This window comes from Theropithecus gelada, chromosome 14 (genome assembly GCF_003255815.1).
Source record: "Theropithecus gelada isolate Dixy chromosome 14, Tgel_1.0, whole genome shotgun sequence".
In the NCBI taxonomy this organism is placed as follows: Eukaryota; Metazoa; Chordata; class Mammalia; order Primates; family Cercopithecidae; genus Theropithecus; species Theropithecus gelada.
In genome coordinates this window covers 117,658,984-117,678,227 of record NC_037682.1, presented here as the reverse complement: position 1 = coordinate 117,678,227, position 19,244 = coordinate 117,658,984, and the positions used below count along the sequence as shown (strand labels likewise).

General features: G+C 53.6%; 1 protein-coding gene across 2 annotated transcripts in view; it reads left to right on the top strand.

Annotated features, from left to right (window-relative positions):
* Positions 1-19,244, top strand: part of KIRREL3 (kirre like nephrin family adhesion molecule 3) — a 575,536-nt gene that overhangs the window by 553,729 nt on the left and 2,563 nt on the right. The window contains exons 10-15 of one of the 2 annotated variants that reach the window (XM_025356121.1): positions 583-709; positions 4,886-4,986; positions 8,281-8,479; positions 9,993-10,028; positions 13,762-13,869; positions 16,031-16,140. In XM_025356121.1, the coding sequence (XP_025211906.1) occupies positions 583-709; positions 4,886-4,986; positions 8,281-8,479; positions 9,993-10,028; positions 13,762-13,869; positions 16,031-16,140 (681 nt within the window). The remainder of the gene's footprint in view (positions 1-582; positions 710-4,885; positions 4,987-8,280; positions 8,480-9,992; positions 10,029-13,761; positions 13,870-16,030; positions 16,141-19,244) is intronic. The other variant, XM_025356122.1, reaches the window with a different exon arrangement.

Below are 19,244 nucleotides of genomic sequence, written 5' to 3'. Positions count from 1 at the left end.
ACAGAACGTGAGCATCTGAGAAGATAAGCAACTGACCAGACAGACACAGGTGTTCACTGCTGGAGCCAGGATTCGAACACAGACCAAGCTCACGCCAGAGCCTGTTTTCATCACTCCAAGCTATATCCCAAAGGGATCCTGAAAATGACTCTGAAAACAGGTCCAGGGGCTCTCAAAGAAGTTCAGCTGTAGGATCAGGTCACCCATGGCTAGCCTGGGAGAGAAGAAGCCACCACAGGTACAGGGAGGTTCCTGTAGGAGGAAGCCTGGAAGTCCCCAGGCAGGCACCCCCTCCTCCGGCACATGTACCCCCGCGTGCCCCCAGCCCACAGGGCTGCACCTGGGATGCAACATCCTCAGCCACCCGGGGCGGCCTCTCTGCTGGTGGAGTCTCCTCTGTACAGCCCATAGGCATTGTCTGTGCCAGGACATTTTTGGCCTCTTTCCTCCCCACCTTGCTTCCTACGGAGATGCCGGAGACTGCGTCAGTTACCCCAGGCCAGCCTCTCAGCTGCCCTGTTCCCAGAGACGGAGCGCGCCCCTCCGCCTGCTCTTGGTGTCTGAGCCTGCCAATTCTCCTAGGTCCTGAGCAATGAGAAGACCCTGACCCTCAAATCCGTGCGCCAGGAGGACGCGGGCAAGTACGTGTGCCGGGCTGTGGTGCCCCGTGTGGGAGCCGGGGAGAGAGAGGTGACCCTCACTGTCAATGGTAAGACCCTCACTGGGGTGAGCCAGGCCTGAGGGAGGGAAGAAGGACCTCAGGCATCTTGGCATTGCCCCAAAGGAGCTGTCACTGGCTCTGGGCCTTGCTGTCACCTCCAAGTGTGGGTAGATAGCAATTAGGTCCACCTCCTGGATTCCCTGTCAGACCCAGGCCAAGGGAGGAAGGGCCTGGATAGTTTTCTGGTCACCTCTCTTTTTGTTCGTTACCTTCAAAGGGGTCTCAGCCCTAAGACTGGTGGGTGATGAATTTTATCCTGGCCAGGGAAAAAAGCATCAGAGGTCACTAGGTGGCCAGTGTATTTCATCCACTCACCATGGCCTTGGCCCATGATAATTTTTTTTTTTTTTTTTGAGATGGAGTCTCGCTCTGTTGTCCAGACTGGAATGCAGTGGCACGATCTCAGCTCACTGCAACCTCACCCTCCTGAGTAGCTGGGACTACAGGCATGTGCCACTATGCCCAGCTAATTTTTGTATTTTTAGTAGAGACAGGGTTTCACCATCGTTGGCCAGGCTGGTCTCCAACTCCTAACCTCAAGTGAGCCGCCTGCCTCGCCGTCCCAAAGTGCTGGGATTATAGGCAGGAGCCACCTCTCCTGGCCCCATGGGAATTTAAGAGAGCATCTCTGCACCTCCTGACCAGCCTCTTTCCGTTACGTGTGAGCCACCCAGCCAGGGAGCCCTGTCACCATCTCCACGAGGCCACATGTTCAGGGGCCCCCTCGAGGGCAGGAAGCATGTCTTATTATATATAATACAAATAATTACAGCAGGGGAGTCTTTTCACGGTGGGAGTTAGTAGATGAATGACTATTACATGAAATGTGTAGGGACAAGGGTGTCAGACCAGGCCTGGATGATGGGGTGTAGACAGTCATGGAGAAGCTGGGACCTGGCTCAGGCCAGACCCAAGAAGGCTGTGGCACCAGGACGCAAATGCGGACATCCCTGCCCCATCAGGTGCTTTGGCCACAGGCAAAAAACAAAGCTGCCAGTTCGACTCCTCTGCCATTTCCGAAGGCTCCCCCCAAACCTCTGTCATGCCCGCCGCCCTTTGGGAGGCCCCTGTTCCCACCATAGCCTGCCTCAGATGAAAACCCCAAAGCTCTGGGGTTTTCACCTGCTGGTGGCCTCATCAATTCTCTTCGCTAGAAAACCAAAATCAGCTTGGTGTCTCCTCAGCCCTCTCTGCTGTCCCCATTCACTAGCTCCCCCCACATCCCCCGGCATTTCCATTCCTCTCCCCCTACCCCAGAGCCGTGGCAGCCCCAGAGGGAGGCTGAGTCTACCCAGACCCCAGCACGTTCCCAGCCACCTGTCCTGGCAGAGCCCTGACTCAGAGCCCTCCTGCCTTTCCTGCGTGTCCCCAGGACGCCACCAATAAATTGGCACTGCAGGGCTAAAAATAACAGCATCTGATCGCGCCTCCGTATATCCATGGCAACACAGGCTGCAGCCTTTTCCTTTCAGCGCAGGTGTCTGACACTCGGCTCAGAGCTCCAGGCCCCAGTGAAACCAGCGGCCTCCACACAGCCCGCACCAGCCAGGGCACTCGGAAGTCAGGCTGTCCATGCCTGCAGCCGGCTCTGCTCTGCTGGCCCCATGACCAACCAGCCCAGAACCCTCACGCTCATTCACACACTCCAGGGCCCCCAAGCCTGGAGCATTAAATGAGCATTGGTGTTTCTGGCAAAAAGCAGGTGGATAAAGGAGGAGCTGACATCTGCCGTCACTTTAGATGTTCAGGCATTTCCAAGGGAGATATAAAGAGATTTCTTGAGGACAGAATGCCCCCTGGGGAACACAGGCCTGGAGGGACATTTCTCTTGGATGGGGAGGACACTGAAACCCAGTTCCTGGTGCTGACCAAGGTTGAATCTGCACTCTCCAGGTCTCTTTCTCTCCCCTCCTCTGCCTCCACCCCTGCCAGCACAAGCTCCCCGAGGCTTCCAGGCAGAGAAAAGCTGGAGGGATTGGAGGGAAGCAAAGAAGCTGCTCATTTATTTCTGCTGGACTAGGGTGGCCTCACACACCTGGAGGCAGGGGGATGAGTTCAGTGGCCCTGGAGAGGAGCCCGCCAGACCCTCCTGGGAGTGAACTGTCTGTCCCTGTTTCTGCAGAGCAGGCAGAGGGAGGGTGAAACCCAGTGGATGGGACCTGGGCATGGGCTGGAGGGAGCTGGTGCTATGAAAGCATTCAAATGAGATCAGGTTTTTGACAACTGCTGGCCAGCGCAGCAATCCTTTGGGAAAGAAATTGGCACAGACCTCAACCGATTTGGCTCAAATCAGGTATCTGCAGGAAGGGGAGAGAAATCTTACTAACCCTCACCCTGTTTCCCTTTATCCTGGTTTTTGTTTTCTTTTAAGAAGCAGATGCATTTGATGATGCCTTTTAGAATCCTGAAAACCCCTCAGGGAATTCCTAGCTCCTGGGAAGCACAAGGAAAAGGTTGTGTGTGTGTGTGTGTGTGTGTGTGTGTGTGTGTGTGTGTGTGTTGGGTTTTTGTTGGTTTTTTTTTTTTTTTTTTTGGTTTTTTTTGTGACAGAGTCTTGCTCTGTCGCCCAGGCTGGAGTGTAGTGGGGCGGTCTTGACTCACTGCAACCTCTGCCTCCCAGGTTCAAGCAATTCTCCTGCCTCAGCCTCCCAAGTAGCTGGGACTACAGACTCCTGCCACCACGTCCGACTAATTTTTGTATTTTTAGTACAGACGGAGTTTCACCATATTGGCCAGGCTGGTCTCGAACTCCTGACCTTGTGATCCGCCCGCCTCAGCCTCCCAAAGTGCTGGGATTATAGGCGTGAGCCACCGCGCCTGACCAGAAAAGGTTTTATCGTATCGTCACCTTTTAGTCCAGCAGCAAAACAAAGCACCATCCGGCTCCGAAAACATCAATCTCCTCATCTCTTTGGGTCCTAGACCTGTTGGAGCTAAAGGATTTGTAGGAAGGAGGGCAGCGCTCAGCCCATTCTTAAAGCCATGGAGGGTTCCCCACGCCCACCTCACGCTGCCCCAAGCCCTTTGTCTTCTCAGACTCAACAGAAGTCACCGGAGTGTCTCCAGTACCTTTTCTCCCTTGGCTGGGAGCTACTCATAGAAATGCAAATCTGCTTTAATTAAGGTGGCTAATAAACAGCAATTATGTTTGCAGCAATTTTTGTTTTGTTTCCAGCATAATTCTGCCTGTTCTCCAGATGCGTTGCTCCCAGCTCTCTTTCCTCTGGTATCTACCACCTAAGTCCCAACTGTTACCCCAGCGACTGAAAAGGGAGCATGACCGTTTCCGTCCCTACACCCATCCTTCAAACACCCAGCCCAGCCAGGAAGCCAGCAGAGCGAAGCTAAACTAGCGGCTCCTTTTGGCTTTCACGGCCAGGCAGGCGTCACACGGGAAAGACTTGGGTTAGGTAACAGGAGGAACTGGACAGGGGGTGCTGGGGAACAGGCTCCCCTCCACCAGGCAGACTCTCTTGGCTGTGCAATGTGGTGAATGAGACAGGTGCTCTCAGAACCTGACACCCATGAACATGTGCCACACTCTGTGATATAACACTGGGGTCCGTTTGGGAGCCATGGCCTCACAGCGTATGCATTCCACCCGTCCAGGGTGATTCCCGCCCTTAGGAGGGGGACATCAACCATTTCTTCCCGTTGGCCCGGCTGGCCGAGGACCTCCCGTTTGTTAGGCAAGGGCGCCCTCTACTGGATGTCTAAGGAATGGCTTGCAGGGGTGCAGCTGGCTGAGGCGGGGGGAGTCTTCCTTCATCCAGACACCTTCCCACCTCCTTTCCAGGCTTACTACCTCCTCCCTAAAGCTTTCCCCGTCCGACAGATAGAATTATTCTCTCTCCTCTGAAGTCGGTTAGCACTTTATCTGCACCGCTCCTGTAGTACTAAGACTCACCACCTTTTATTACAGTTATTTATATCTTCTGGGGATTCTGACTTAGAAGCATTCACTCATGATCCCTTGAGAGGTTTATGACTGAATGCCTAATTTATCTCTGAGTCCCTACCTTGCACTTTACCTTGCACATACAGGCCTTCTGCAAATGTTTGCTGAATGCTTGGATTAATGAATACACTTCTGAACCCACCCAAGAGGGCGCCAGCAGGGACGTGCCCTTCCCAGGTGCCTAATGGGACGCTGTCTCTCAACAGGACCCCCCATCATCTCCAGCACCCAGACCCAGCACGCCCTCCACGGTGAGAAGGGCCAGATCAAGTGCTTCATCCGGAGCACACCGCCGCCGGACCGCATCGTGAGTGCTCCAGGGGCGGGCGGGGGCCGGGCCAGCAGCCAGACGGTCACTTTTGCCAATAGCTGGGTGGCAATGCACACCTCCGAGGCTCCTTTTCCTTGCTGAGGAAAATTATACCTGCCTTGGCTGTCTTGGAAAAGCGTCGCGAAGACAAAATTGCAGGCCTTTCTCAGAATAGGCAGTGCTCTCCCAGGATTCATCTGCCGTTCTGCTGAGCTCTGACATGAACGGTGCTGACCAAATTCCGCATCCTAAGGGCAGAGGGGCACACGAGGGTAGTGGAGAGAAAAGACAAATGACTTCTTCCCTATCCTGGGCTCCAGGCCAGTATTTAGCAAAATCTTAGAGTGCAGTTAATAGTTAGCAACTCCTTTCTGTGCCTCCCTGAGTCCTCCTTGCCAGGTCTCCACGGCCTTTACTGTCCATGGTAGCCTGCCCTGTTACCTATCAATCATCCCCTCTAAAGTGACCATTCCAGTCTCCCTCTCTTCTTCAAAGAACTTATCCCTGCAATGCAGCTAAGGCAACTGAGGAGTCCACCCTCAGCACCTCCTACCAGGTATTTGCTTGCCTTTTTTTTTTTTTTTTTGAGATAGAGTCTCGCTCTGTCACCCAGGCTAGAATGCAGTGGCACAATCTCGGCTCACTGCAACCTCCACCTCCTGGATTCAGGCAATTCTCGTGCCTCAGCCTTCTGAGTAGCTGGGATTACAGGCATCTGCCACCATGCCCGGCTAATTTTTGTATTTTCAGTAGAGACGGGGTCTTACCATGTTGATCAGCCTGGTCTCAAACTCCTGGGCTCAATTGATCCTCCTACCCCAGCCTCCCAAAGTGCTGGGGTTACAGGCATGAGCCACTGTGCCCAGCCAGTATTTGCATTTTTTTAAAGGGAGGGTCTTGCTGAGTACGGAGCCTCATGTCTGTAATCCCAGCACTTTGGAAGGCTGAGGTGGGAAGATTGAGCCCAGGAGTTTGAGATGAGCCTGGGCAACATAGTGAGACCCTGTCTCTACAACAAAGTTTAAGGTGAGGGCAGAGTCTTTTTCTTTCTTTCTTTCTTTCTTTTTTGAGACAGAGTCTTGCTCTATCACCCAGGCTGGGTGCAATGGCGCAATCTTGGCTCACTGCGACCTCTGCCTCCTGGGTTCAAGCAATTCTCCTGCCTCGACCTCCAGTAACTGGGATTACAGGCACCTGCCACCACACCTGGCTAGTTTTTTTGTATTTTTAGTGATCCAGGGTCAGAGCCTTGTACCCAAATCCATCTGAAACTGGAGGGATCTCAGGCATGAAAACAAAGAAAAGTGAGCATTTTATAGCACTACTGGGGGAAAACTATTATTTGTAGTAATTCCCAGTGTCTGGCAAAATCCTGCTAGAAGACTGCCCAGGGGTGGAGTGGGCAGGGCAGCTGTACCTTTTCACAAGGCGGCAGTGCAGGGAGGGTGGGGTTGGCCCAGACATGGAGCAGCTGAGGTCACTCCTAATCCGTGCATGCGGGGGCTGACACCCAGGCTGCACCAGTTGAAACTGTCATCCTGTAAACTAAGATATTATTAGAGTATTATTGCCGCTACACACTTTCTCAAGCATTCAGTTCATTCGCTTTCTGAAAGATTCACAAAAAAATTGCAAGAATTCACAAATAAAACTAATACCTATGCCTCGTCATTCATTTTACTCTTTAATGTTTTTAATTATAAATGTAACACAAGCTCATTGTCAAATATTCCATTCACTCTTGGACATTTTCACACCTTCTCTCCAGAAATATCTGATTCTAGGCCAGCGGTTCTCGCTGGCCCCAGGGGACATTTGGCAGTGCCTGGGGACACTTTGGTTGTCATTACTTGGAGGATACTCCTGGCACCGGGTGTGTAGGGGTCAGGGTGCTGCTGACATCCTGCAGTGCCTGGGACAGCCCCACAGCCAGGAATGGGTCAGTCCAGCATGACAACAGCACCGAGTTTGAGAAACTCAGTCCCTCTCATCAGCCCTGAACCAGGGTGTGCGAGGCGCTTACACGATGAGGTACAGACAGTGTATGTGGCTGGCTCTGAAAACTGTTAACCAGCAGCCCTGTAAACTAAGGTAGACAAAGGTGATCGCAGACACAGCTCTGTAGACACATTTCTCACACAGACATACAATGTCACACAGGTAGACGCATTCATGGGGCTGCTGTCCTAACTCACACCCGCCCAGGCAGCCGCAGTCCCAGGGGACACTTGTGTGGAGGCACAGGGCGCAGGCCAGCAGGGTGCCCACTTTGCCCTGAAGGATGCTCCCCAGGCCCCCTTCTGGGATGGAAAGACCCTCTGAGGATGCCCCGGAGTATGTGTGTGTGCTTGTGCTTGTGGATTGTGTACATGTGTGGTGTGGGTGTGTTGTCATGTATGTGTGTCATAGCATATGTGAACATGTATATCTGTCGGTGGTGTGTGTACTTGTGTGTGTGAGCACATGGTGTGTGTGTATGTCATAGTGTGTGTACCTGTATGTACACATGATGGCATATGGCGAATGCGTACATGTGTTGCAGTGTGTGTTGTGGTACATACATGCGTGTAAGCATGCTTGTATTGTATGTGGCATATAGTGTGTGCATCTTGTGTGTGTGCATGTGTACATGTATTTGGGGGAGTGTCTGTGCATTGCGTGTAGATGTGGTATCATGTCTGCCATATGTATGTACATGTCTGTATCATGTTTTTAGTGTGAAGTGTGATGTGCATGTATTGTGGTGTGTGTATGCATGTTGTGGCATGTGCACATGTATGCAGGCATGTGTGCGATGTGATGTGTGTGATTTGGTGTGTGCATATGCTGTGATGCATGTTTATGTGTGTTGTACATGTACTTGCGTATGCATGTTTGTGGTGCGTGTGCACAAACCTGTGTGTATACACATTGGTGGTATGTGTATGTTGTGTGTGTTATAGTGGGTGCACGTTTGTGGTGTGTGGTATGTATATAAATGTGTTGACCATGTGTGCGGTGCTGTGCATTGACATGTGTTTGTGTGTTGTGTGTGCACATGTGTACATGCATGTTTGTGCTGTGTGGGATGTTGTGCATGCACATGTGTGGTGATGTGTGTTGTGTGTGCACCTGCATGTGTGCATATTTGTGGTGTGTGGCGTGTGCGCCTGCATACATACCCGAGTGTACATGTGTTAGTGTGTGGCAGTGAGCATGAACATGAGCAGGGCAGTGGCACTGTGACTCTGGTGTGGGTGTGTCCTGGGCCCCTCTGGTGGAGTCTGCTCCTGATTCTGCGCCCCCGGACAGGCCTGGTCCTGGAAGGAGAACGTTCTGGAGTCGGGGACATCGGGGCGCTACACGGTGGAGACCATCAGCACCGAGGAGGGCGTCATCTCCACCCTGACCATCAGTAACATCGTGCGGGCCGACTTCCAGACCATCTACAACTGCACGGCCTGGAACAGCTTCGGCTCCGACACTGAGATCATCCGGCTCAAGGAGCAAGGTGAGAGCTGCCAGGGCCGTGAGGGAACGATGAACGATGGAACCAGAGGGGCCCTCTCCTCGCCTAGGGCAGGGCCCAGGTGGCTGCAAGGTTGGCCGGGGCCCAAGGACAAGCCACAGTGCTCCTCCTGGCCGACCACACAGCCTAGCCAGCCAGAAGCCTCCTGAGCCAGGCTCTCGCTGAAGCAAGGGCCACTAGCCTCCACCAGGAACCAAGAAAGGGAAGCACACAGCTCAGAGTGGCAGCCCTTGAGGGCGATACTTCAGTAGGAGGTGGCCACAGCAATGAGCAGGCGGGTGGCAATGACAAGCTGCCCAGCAGCCTCCAGAGGCCCTGGCTTCTGTGCCCTGCCCTCCACCGTGGGCCCTGGTCTGACACCAAAGTGCCCTTTGGGAGGTGTCACACCTGGGTGGAGCGTGGATATACTGGCATGGGTGTGCTGGGAACCTGGCCCAGCCACAGTGAAGATGACAAGCCCATCCAGTTACTCAGACAGAAGTCCCACAGAGGGCACCCACTCCAAAGCTAAGGGGTCGGGCTTGTTTGTCCAGATCCCTAGGGTCGGGGGCTGGGCTCACACCACCTGCAGACCTAGGAGGCACAGGGACCCCTGTGCCCCAAAGGCAGCACTGGGCAAAGCAGCCGGGTGGGTGAGAAGGAGGAGGAAGAAGGTTCACCCCACTAGCCCCCATGCGCTGACGTACCAGCCCCTGGTCAAAGATGCTCAGATCTCCGGGGTCTGCTCAGAGCTCTCAGGCACAGACAGCAGGATGGGGAGCCTTGGAGGGGCCCGGAGGGGTGGCTCCGGAAGCTCCACCACAGCCAGCAGCAAGCTGGGTTCTGAGAGGGGTGGTCAATCTTGCCCTTTTGCCAGCAGGGGCTAAGCCATGGTGGACCAGGGATTCGTGCTCAGCTGGGCCTGGGCCTTTGGATGGGCCTCGGGCGCCCAGGAGGCCTCAGTCCTGGCAGTCTCTGACACCCTCTTAGGTAAAGGCCCATTCGCAGGCTGTCAGGCCCAGCAAGAGATTCTAGGCCAAGTGGGTGGTCTCAGTAGGGTCCCCAGGCCTCAGTGGACCACACCTATGGGTCAAATCACACAGTATCTCCCAACACCTCTTCCCTAATAGATGCTGCTTTGCATAATGCTTTGCACATAATTTGCATAATATCATCCACACATCATCCCAAACCTTCCTGGTCCCCTGTTGCCTACCCTCCATGTCTTCTCCTTGGTGCCCCCACCCCCATGCCCTCCCCCAAGTGTTCTCACCCCAACCTTCCCAGACCCCTCCGAGACATGATTTCTCTCTCTGGTCCCTAGCCTCTCCAGTCTCTAAGTCAGTCTGAATGAACTCCAAGTTCAACTGGGCTAGTCTGGATCTGCTGGGGGTCCCAGAGACATGACTGGGAAAGGAACCCCTCACCCAGCCCCCCTCAAGCAGCTAATCCCCAGTCCCACCCCACCCTGGCCAGCCAGGCCCTGGCTGTAGACGCTTGCTTTATTTCCAAACAGGTTCAGAAATGAAGTCGGGAGCCGGGCTGGAAGCAGGTACGGAAGGAGATGATGAGAATGGCCCTGGGCAGGGGGTGGGGGAAGGGACTTCTTGGCTAGCTGGGGAGGGAAACCAGCAGGGGGTAGGGAGGCCTGTGCTGGCCAATAATGTCTCTGCCCTCCCCCGTCCTGAGGGTTTAGTGTAGTCAGAGCAGCGGGGCGGGGGGTCCCAGCCATCTTGGGCCTAGGGACCCCAGAGACCTGTCTCCTGCCTGCCGCTGGAACCCACAACTCCTTCCGCTCTGGGACACTGACTCTCACTCTTCCCTGCTCCATTCCTTCCATCCTTTCTCTTCGGGAGCCCTGACTCCTGGCCTCTGGGGTCAGCTGGTCCCTGTCCTGACTGCCTTCTGCTTCCAGGCTCTCTCCGACCCTTCCTACTTCTCCACATCATCACCAGCTTGGCCACTGCTTCCCAGGACACCGGGGGCCCCAGCCCCTGCTGTGGCTTGTGCATCCATGCTTGCTGTTTGCCACCCCTCCCTACTCCTGCAGTCCCCGTGGAAGTGTCATCTCACCCCAGGCTGAGGCTGCAGGGCAGCGCCTCCCTCCCCAGGCACACACAGCAAAGCAGTCATCATGCCCCTGGGTGGAGTTGCTCTCAACCCCACCCCCAAGCAGAAAAACAGAAAAGAGAATCAGGACCAGCAAGCCAGGCTCTGTGGCCATGCTGAAGACTTGAGTGGTCCTCCACCCTAGCCCTCCTGCCACACTGGCCCCTGGCCCGTGTTACCTCCTCAAGCTCTACGTGGGATCCTCGTGCCCCTACCTCTGCCCCTGCTGGCAGACATGCCCCTATCAGAGCACCAACCCAGGGCACAGGTTGCTCACAAAGGCCCCTGCAGCCCACGCTGGGGCAACCCAGAAAGCTGCCAGCCTCCCGCTGCATTCTCCCCAGGTCCGTGCTAATGCTGAGGGTGGTGTCTCCTGTCTCCGTGTCTCCTGTGTCTGCTGACACTCATCCAGAGCTCCCTAACACCCTCTCCCCTCGGTGGCTGACTCCTGGTGCCTGGCAACCTCCTTGGATGGAGGGGAGGCTGAGCGGGGACAGCCCCTCCCTCCAGTCCCTCTCCAGGGGCCATGCAGGGAAGGTTCTGTGCAGAGAGGAGGGGCCTGCACATCACCCTAGGCCAAACCTGAGGAAGCCAGGCAAGGAAGAAACACACACAGGCAGGCTGGGGACTGGAAAGGGATGCCACCCTGGGGCGCTCACCCCCACAGGACCCCCTGCTCTCCCCCTGCCCACCTGCCCAGGGACCATTGTCCCGCTAAGAGGGCGCCCCGCCTCCAGCCGTCAGCAGCATGTGGAAACACGGGCTGGGGATCCCAGGATCGGAAGGCACCTTCAATGCCGCTGCCCAGCTCTCCACGCTGCAGACAAGGCACTGAGGCCCAGAGGTGTTAAGGAGCCTTCCATGGGCATACTTTGGCTCTGAGTTCTGCTGAGACAAGCCCTGTGTTTTTCCAAGGAAACTTACCAGGAATCTGAGGAGAAACCAACCCAAATCCATCCAATTCCAAAGCAGAGAGTCCATGAGCTGCCAAAGCCGTTTCCCTTTCCTCATGGAACTGAAACCTAGAGACACTGTCATCTATTGGGCAAGGCAAGCCCAGCTGAGTCCCAGCCCCTTTTCTCAGTCTGACTCTTGAACCAACTTGGGCACCTCGCGTTTCAACCCCCAAGTGTCTACCTCTTCCTCTTGGTCCCCTCCCCGTCACCCCCGCAGTTGTCCTGGCCACTAATCGGTAGGTAACGAATGGCTTCGTGTGCAAGTCCTGGGGTGGCAAAGGGATGCGCCAGCTTAACTAACAACACTGCCAGCCAGGGGCGTCAGCTTCCTCTGGCCGGAGGGCAAATGGCTGCCCCCCTACCGCCACCCTTCGATGCCTCCTCCCACCAGCATCTTCAGAGGCCAGGGTTTGAGGTCTTTCTCCTCTCTTTAAAGAAAAAGACAACAAAAGGCTTGTTGGGTTGTAACCCAGAATGGATACCTAGTTGTCCCCAGTCACCCACACTGACGAACGCAGGGTAGGCTGGGGAGGGGCTCAGTCTTTAAAAGGAGCTTTCCTGGCCTTTAAGACTGTGAACTGCTGATCAGGCGCAGTGGCTCACGCCTGTAATCTCAGCACTTTTGGAGGTTGAGGCGGGCGGATCACCTGAGGTCAGGAGTTTGAGACCAGCCTGGCCAATATGGTGAAACCCCATCTCTACTAAAAATACAAAAATTAGCCAGGCATGGTGGTGGGCGCCTGTCATCCCAGCTATTCAAGAGGCTGAGTCAGGAGAATCACTTGAACCAGGAGGCAGAGGTTGCAGTGAGCTGAGATCATGCCACTGCACTCCAGCCTGGGCGTCACAGCCAGACTTCGTCCCAAAAATAAAGGACTGTGAACTGCTGGTGACCCCTTCCCAGGTAACAACAACAGCAAACACCAAACAGGGCTGGGTGCCAGACTCTGCTCCAAGGCCTCTGCCCACACTCACCCAGCTCAAGCCCATAACAACTCTCAGAGGGGCGGTAGCATTATCCCCACTCTACAGATATAAGAAAGGCAAAGTCCGTTGCTCAGAAGAAGGGATGGAGCCAGGACTCGGAGCAGCGGCAGCCTGGGCGGTACCGAGCATATGAGATGTAGAGGATCTCACATGTCACTCTGTGGGTGGAGCTGGACAGGGTGGGAGTGGGGTGAGTGGAGGGGCGAGGGCAGTGACAGGAGACCTAGATTGACCCTGGCTGTGCAGCTCCTGTGTGTCCTTGGCCAAATCACTTGACTTCTCTGGACCTCAGTGAGAGCCCCAAGCTCTCCCTGCCCCAGCATTCTCTAGTTCTATTCCTGATGGACTCCTCATGGCCCCAGATCGTGTGCTCAGGCCCCACTTGCAGCCGTAGAAGGGCCAGAGCTGTCTGAAAGATCACCCCCAACTCCATCCTTACCCTCCCTATCCCTACCCCCACTCGGCTTGGGCAGGAGACAGGCGGCAGAGACTCAGCAGGGGTGAGGCCTTGCCTGCCTCTCTTGCCGGGAGGGGTGCAAGGATGCTCAGAGGGGAGGCCTCCAGGGAGAAGCTGCAGACCTGGAGATGGAGCGAAAGGGGCCTCTCTCCTTAAAGAGGTTGCAGTGGAGAAGCTGTAACCCTGCTCCCTGGCCCCTGAGACTTGGACACCTGAGGGCCACAACCGATGCCCAGCAGACCTGCGGGGAAGCTGCTTAGACCTGGAAATGCTAAGAGCCAATGTCCTCTGTATTCACCCGAGAAAGGGAAGGGAAGGAGAGAACATACTGAACAAACAAGGGCAGTGACCATAGTCGTTTTTCAAAAAAAAGCCAGGGCCTATGACTCACTGGCCAAAGTGTGATAGAGCATTCCTGTTTAATGCCAGAGAGAGCTCCATCGTGCCAGCCTCACCCTTCATCTCCGGTCCTCCTGTTCCCTGGCCCTCCCTTCTCCGTGTCTGCCTGCCTCGCTCTCCTTCCTCTGCCCTTTGCCCCAGTTCCCCCGCCCTCTCCTCCACCCACCAAGCCCCCGTGTCCTCCACCCTGGTCTTTGCAGTCCCAGCTAGAGCTGACCCCGGTTGGACTCGGCCTGTGCCTGCCCAGGCCCGACTGAGGCATTTCCCAGGAGGGTCCCATGTGGCAGGGGCTGCACCCACAGGAACGGGGTGAGATCTTGGGGGGACAGTAGGCCATTCCCCATCCCTTGTCAGCTGTGCCCGCTTCTCTCCCACAGAGTCTGTGCCGATGGCCGTCATCATTGGGGTGGCCGTAGGAGCTGGTGTGGCCTTCCTCGTCCTTATGGCAACCATCGTGGCCTTCTGCTGTGCCCGTTCCCAGAGAAGTACGGGAGGGAGATCCGGGATCTCAGGGAGGGGGACAGAGAAAAAGGCCAGGCTTAGGCTGCCCCGGAGAGCAAGTAAGCAGGAGTGCAATGAACAGGGGTCCTAACAGTGCTGTGAGCTCCTGGGCAGGGAGTGGGTCTGATGTATCGGTGTATGTGAGCCTGGGCAACATGGCGTCTGGCAGAGTGGGCAGTAGGCTGAGGTTGACCTGGACTAGACTGAGCTTCATCTGCAGGGCAGCCAGCATTTTGGATTGAACACATAGCTCTTTCGATCAGGAACTGTACAGAAAGATAGGGGGAAAAGTGGTTTGTGGTTTGATCCTTGCTCTACAAGAGCTGTTAGTCTAGGAAGACCCCATCTATACAACAAAACAAAAATAAACTAAAGAGCTGCTAGTCTCACCAGAAAAATCGGGTCACTCACATAGCTGTGGGGGAGTGGGTGGGGAAGCAATAAAGGAATTGCTTTGAGCAAACTTTTAAAGGTCTTCAGTGATTACCAATAAAATTCTAGTGTTTGTGCATGCTTGAAGAATTGCATGCACCCAGGAGATATGCATGAGAGATTGGATGGCAGAGAACAGGTGAAGACAATGGAGACACAGTGTTCCAGTCCCACCTTTTCTGCCACATGACCCTGGGCCAGCCACAGCGATTCCAGGCCTTGGCTGAATCATTTATAATGAGGATATGACCCTGATGACCCCATCTGGCACTAATATTGTATGAGTGTAATGCACAAAATCAATCACCGGAATGGTCTCCTCCTCCACTCAGCAGCCTGCACATGTCTGAAGAAAGCTGTTCCCCTTGTGTTTTCTGCACGCCGAGCTAAGCAGCCTTGGCTGTCATGACCACCCCAGCAATAATGTGGTCTCAGGACCTCCATCACCACCGTCTCAGTGGAAATTATAGGGCAGCATATAAATATATACACATACACATATATATACACACATATATATGCATATATGTATATATATGATTTTTTTTATAGAGAGTCTCTCTCTTTTGGCCATGCTGGAGTGCAGTGACATGATCTCAGCTCACTGCAACCTCCGCCTCCCAGATTCAAGCGAATCTCGTGCCTGAGCCTCCTGAGTCACTGGGATTACAGGCGTGTGCCACCATGCCTGGCTATTTTTTAAATTTTTTGCAGAGACAGGGTTTCACCATGTTGCCCAGGCTGGTCTCGAACTCCTGGCCTCAAGTGGTCTGCCTGCCTCAGCCTCCCAAAGTGCTGGGATTACAGGCATGAGCCACAGCACCAGCTCCTCAAGAATTTCCTCTTTTTTTTTTTTCCTCTTTTGAGACGGAGTCTTGCCCTGTTGCCCAGGCTGGAGCACAGTGGCACAATCTCAGTTTACTGCAACCCCCGCCTCCCGGGTTCATTCAAGTGATTCTCGTGCTCAGCCTCCCCAGTAGCTGGCATTACAGGCACCCACCACCACGCCCAGCTCATTTTTGGATTTTTAATAGAGACAGGGTTTCACCATGTTGGTCAGGCTGGTGTCAAACTCCTGACCTCATGATCTGCCCACCTTGGCCTCCCAAAGTGCTGGGATTACAGGCGTGAGCCACCGCGTCCAGCCAAGAATGTTCTAACAGAGTTCTCCAACTAGAAACAGGCTGCCTCCTGCAGAAGTGGCAGTAAAGCTTCCATCATGGAGGCGTCCACAGAGAAGCTGCCCAGCACCTCAGGGGTGTTTCTCTTTAGATGGGGGTTGGCCATGGGCAATTTAAGGTCCTTTCCAACACTGAGATTTGTGGTTCTATGAATGGAGGGATCAGAGTCTGCCTGGTAGAGTAAGTCAGAGAAGACTTCTAGAAAGAAGTGAGAATTCAGTAGGATGGAAAGGACCTAGCTCAGTAAGTTGGACAAGTGGCTGAAGACAATCTTTCAAGCCAAGGGTGCATGGCTGAGGGGCATGTGACAGGAGCCAGGCCGCCCATGGGGTCAGCCTCCTCTGGGGCCCAAATGCCCACAGCATCTCCATATGGAGGTTCTGTTGGTGGCGGGTCAGTGAAGCTGCTGAGTTCAGGGGCTGAAGGGGAAATGCAGAGGGTGGCAGAGCAGAGGCAGGGGACTGCAAGGGAGCTTGACATCTCAAAAGAAAGAACCAAATCTATCATCTACACTTTACTATTTTATCTCCAGATCTCAAAGGTGTTGTGTCAGCCAAAAATGATATCCGAGTGGAAATTGTCCACAAGGAACCAGCCTCTGGTCGGGAGGCTGAGGAGCACTCCACCATCAAGCAGCTAATGGTAAGAATGCGATTACGCCCCATCCCATCCCGTGACCCCATTCCCAGAAGGTCCTGGGACTAGAGACTTCTCAATGACCTAGATGCTTCCAAAAAGCAAAGCAGCGGTCAAGATGCCCCCCGCCCACCCCACAATAGGTGAGGCACACACTGTCAGCCAACAAATGTGATTGTGTGCCTGCTATACTGTGCTTGTGTTCTGGGAGACTCAAAGGCATCTAAGATGCAGTGCAGGCCAGGTGCAGTGGCTCACGCCTGTAATCCCAACACTTTGGGAGACCGAGTTGGGAGGATCATTTGAGGTTAGGAGTTCAAGACCAGCCTGGCCAACATTGTGAAACTGCATCTCTACTAAAAATACAAAAATTAACTGGGCGTGGTGGCAGGCGCCTGTAATCCCAGCTACTAGGGAAAGTGAGGCAGGAGAATTGCTTGAACCCGGGAGGTGGAGGTTGCAGTGAGTTGAGCTCAGGCCATTGCACCCCAGCCTGGGTGAGAGCAAGACTCCATCTCAAAACAATAACAACGAAAAAGTTGCAGTCCAGCCTTCAGAGAGCCTGGCTCTTCCGTAAGGAGAAAAGACATATGCATAAATTGCCACAATATGTTGTTATATAACATATAATCCCCCCCCAACCCACTGCACACACACACATAGCTATTATAGATATTCAATACAAGTCCTCTCCCTCATCCGCCACACCCCACCAAAACGAAGTCTGCACTAAACACAGGTTCCTCCTTGGGGACTGGATTGCAAGTGAACTCATCACTTCTCCAGCCACATTAAGCCTGCTCCTCCTCTTCCGAATCCCCATTTATGGGCCATCATCTACCCAGTTGTCCAAGCAGAAACCTAGACAACCATGCTAGAAGTTTCTAGTTGCCTTGGTTGTAACATGTTGGAGTGGAGGTGGCGAAGCAAGGGATAAAGTAGATGGGCTTTTTGGTGCCTCAGTGTCCTCATCCATGAAATGGGTCTGAAAGCCACAGTATACAGGGCTGTGGTGAGGGTGAAGTGGGCAAAACTCAGAAGGGCTTGAAGCCAATGGAACACAATAAGTGCTCAACAAATATTAGCTATTTATGTTGCTAGAGGGTGAGCAGCTGCTGCTGTGTTAATCCCGGGGTCTTCGGAGCCTTACACAGACGCTGGTAGACGCTCACAGACGTTTACTGAGTCAAACTGACTGTTCCCTTGGCTACACTTTCTCTCTCCAATTGATTTTCAGGTCCTGTCAATTCCACTTCAAAAAGTGTCTCAAATGTGTGCCCCACCTGTCCTCCACCATCACTTCTTTACTTCCGGCCTCATCCGTCCTCCCCTGGATGATTACAGCAGCCTCCCAGTTGGTCTCAGCCTTCTAGTCTTTTGTCTCTTTTCTCAATCCACCCTCGAGAGCCTTGAGAAAGGAGTCTTTCTAAAATGCAAATCTGGTCCTGTTACTTGCCCACTTAAAATTCCTCGGTGGCTCCCCACATCTGCTGGACAAAGTCCAACTTCCTGGTGTGTCATCAGGGCTCCTCAGTGCCAGGCAGCCACCAACCTCTCCAGCTCCATTTTCCGGCCAAGTGCATCTGGCCTTCCAGACATGCCAAAGAGCTTGATTCCTGGCCTTCGAGTCTTTTAGACTTCAAAGGCCTGTGCACCGGCTGTTCCCTCTGCCTGCTAATTTTGTCTGTTGAATTTCACATTCTCCTATAACAATCAACTCCAAGATGTTCCGGGCTTGTCCTCCCCGCCCCTGGCAGAGCTGTGCACCTTCTGCTCTCCCAAAACACTTTGTATGTGCCTCCTTTATAGTGCATTCCCCCAGTTCCATGTTAGCTTCCCCAGTTATCCCAGAGTTCCTCGAGGGCAAAGGTCATGTTTGAGTCTACGCTCATCTGTTTCCCCTGGGGCCTAACACAGGGCCTGACACAGTGGAGTGTTTAATTTTACGAGGGAGGAAACCACAGCCTAGACCTCAGAAGGGATGATGTCTCTATACTTAAGTTTAATCAGGTGTGTCCTTCAACCCAAATGGGACCTTGAATTCTCTCCCACTGGGACATTCTGTTTGCCTTAGACTGTCTCCACATCCCTTAGTCCAAACCCACAGGCAAGAGTGTGGGCCACTTAGCGTCAGGCGGGAGCAGAGGGGACTTGCTGTGGGCTCTGGGCTAAGCCACCCCTTGAGGAGATCGTCATTCTCCCATTTCTTTCACCTCCTGGCCCCAAGACAAACCCATCTGCAAGGAGAGGCAGACTTAGCAATTGAATCTGATGGGAAAGAAGGTCTCCAATCCAGACAGTGCCAGAGCATTTACTGGAAAAATGAACCACGTGGTCTCCTTAGTGAGGAGGCAGCAGGGTGGCAGCACCTTGGCTCATTCCACGGGGCTCCAAAAAGAAACGAGGAAAGCAAGTTGCAAGAGAGAAGAAACATCCCGGCCCAGAGAGTAGGAGGGAACCTACTACCTATACCGTGCAACTAGCAGAGAGACACATGGCAAGCCTCTCGTGTGTCACAGGTTAAGCATCACTGTGGTTATTCAGATTAATTCATACGCCCACTGTGTGTGGAGTATGCGTTTTCATCTTATGTCTAATAATTACGTTAATTTTTAGTAATTTAGAGCTAAGCCACTTTGCCTATTCCTTCAACATATACATACCATTTGAAGCAGCTCTATTGTGTATCAGGCACTGTGCTAGGCATTGGCAAATCAAATAATTAAGAGATTCCATCCCAAAAGCATGCAAGGTCAGTGACCACAACATGCAAAGCACTGAACCAGGTGTGGGGGTACCCAGAGACAAGCAGGAAGTGATCCTTGCCCTCAGGCTGTTTGGCATCTCTAAGGAAGATAACTTTTCATTAGAATAACAGGTGTGGCCCATGTCGCCAGCATCTCACAGATGGTTATTCCTTGTGACTCCTTAAGGCCTGCACTAGGCCTGCACGCTGGATAAGAAACTGCCCTAAGGAGCCTGGCCGTGCCCAGTGGTTGATATTCTGAAATTATTTATCTACAAGTCCATCTCCCTGATGAGCAGAGCTGTATCTTAATGTACGTTAATCTGTGAATCCCTGATCCTTAGCAGAACACCTGGCCGGCATT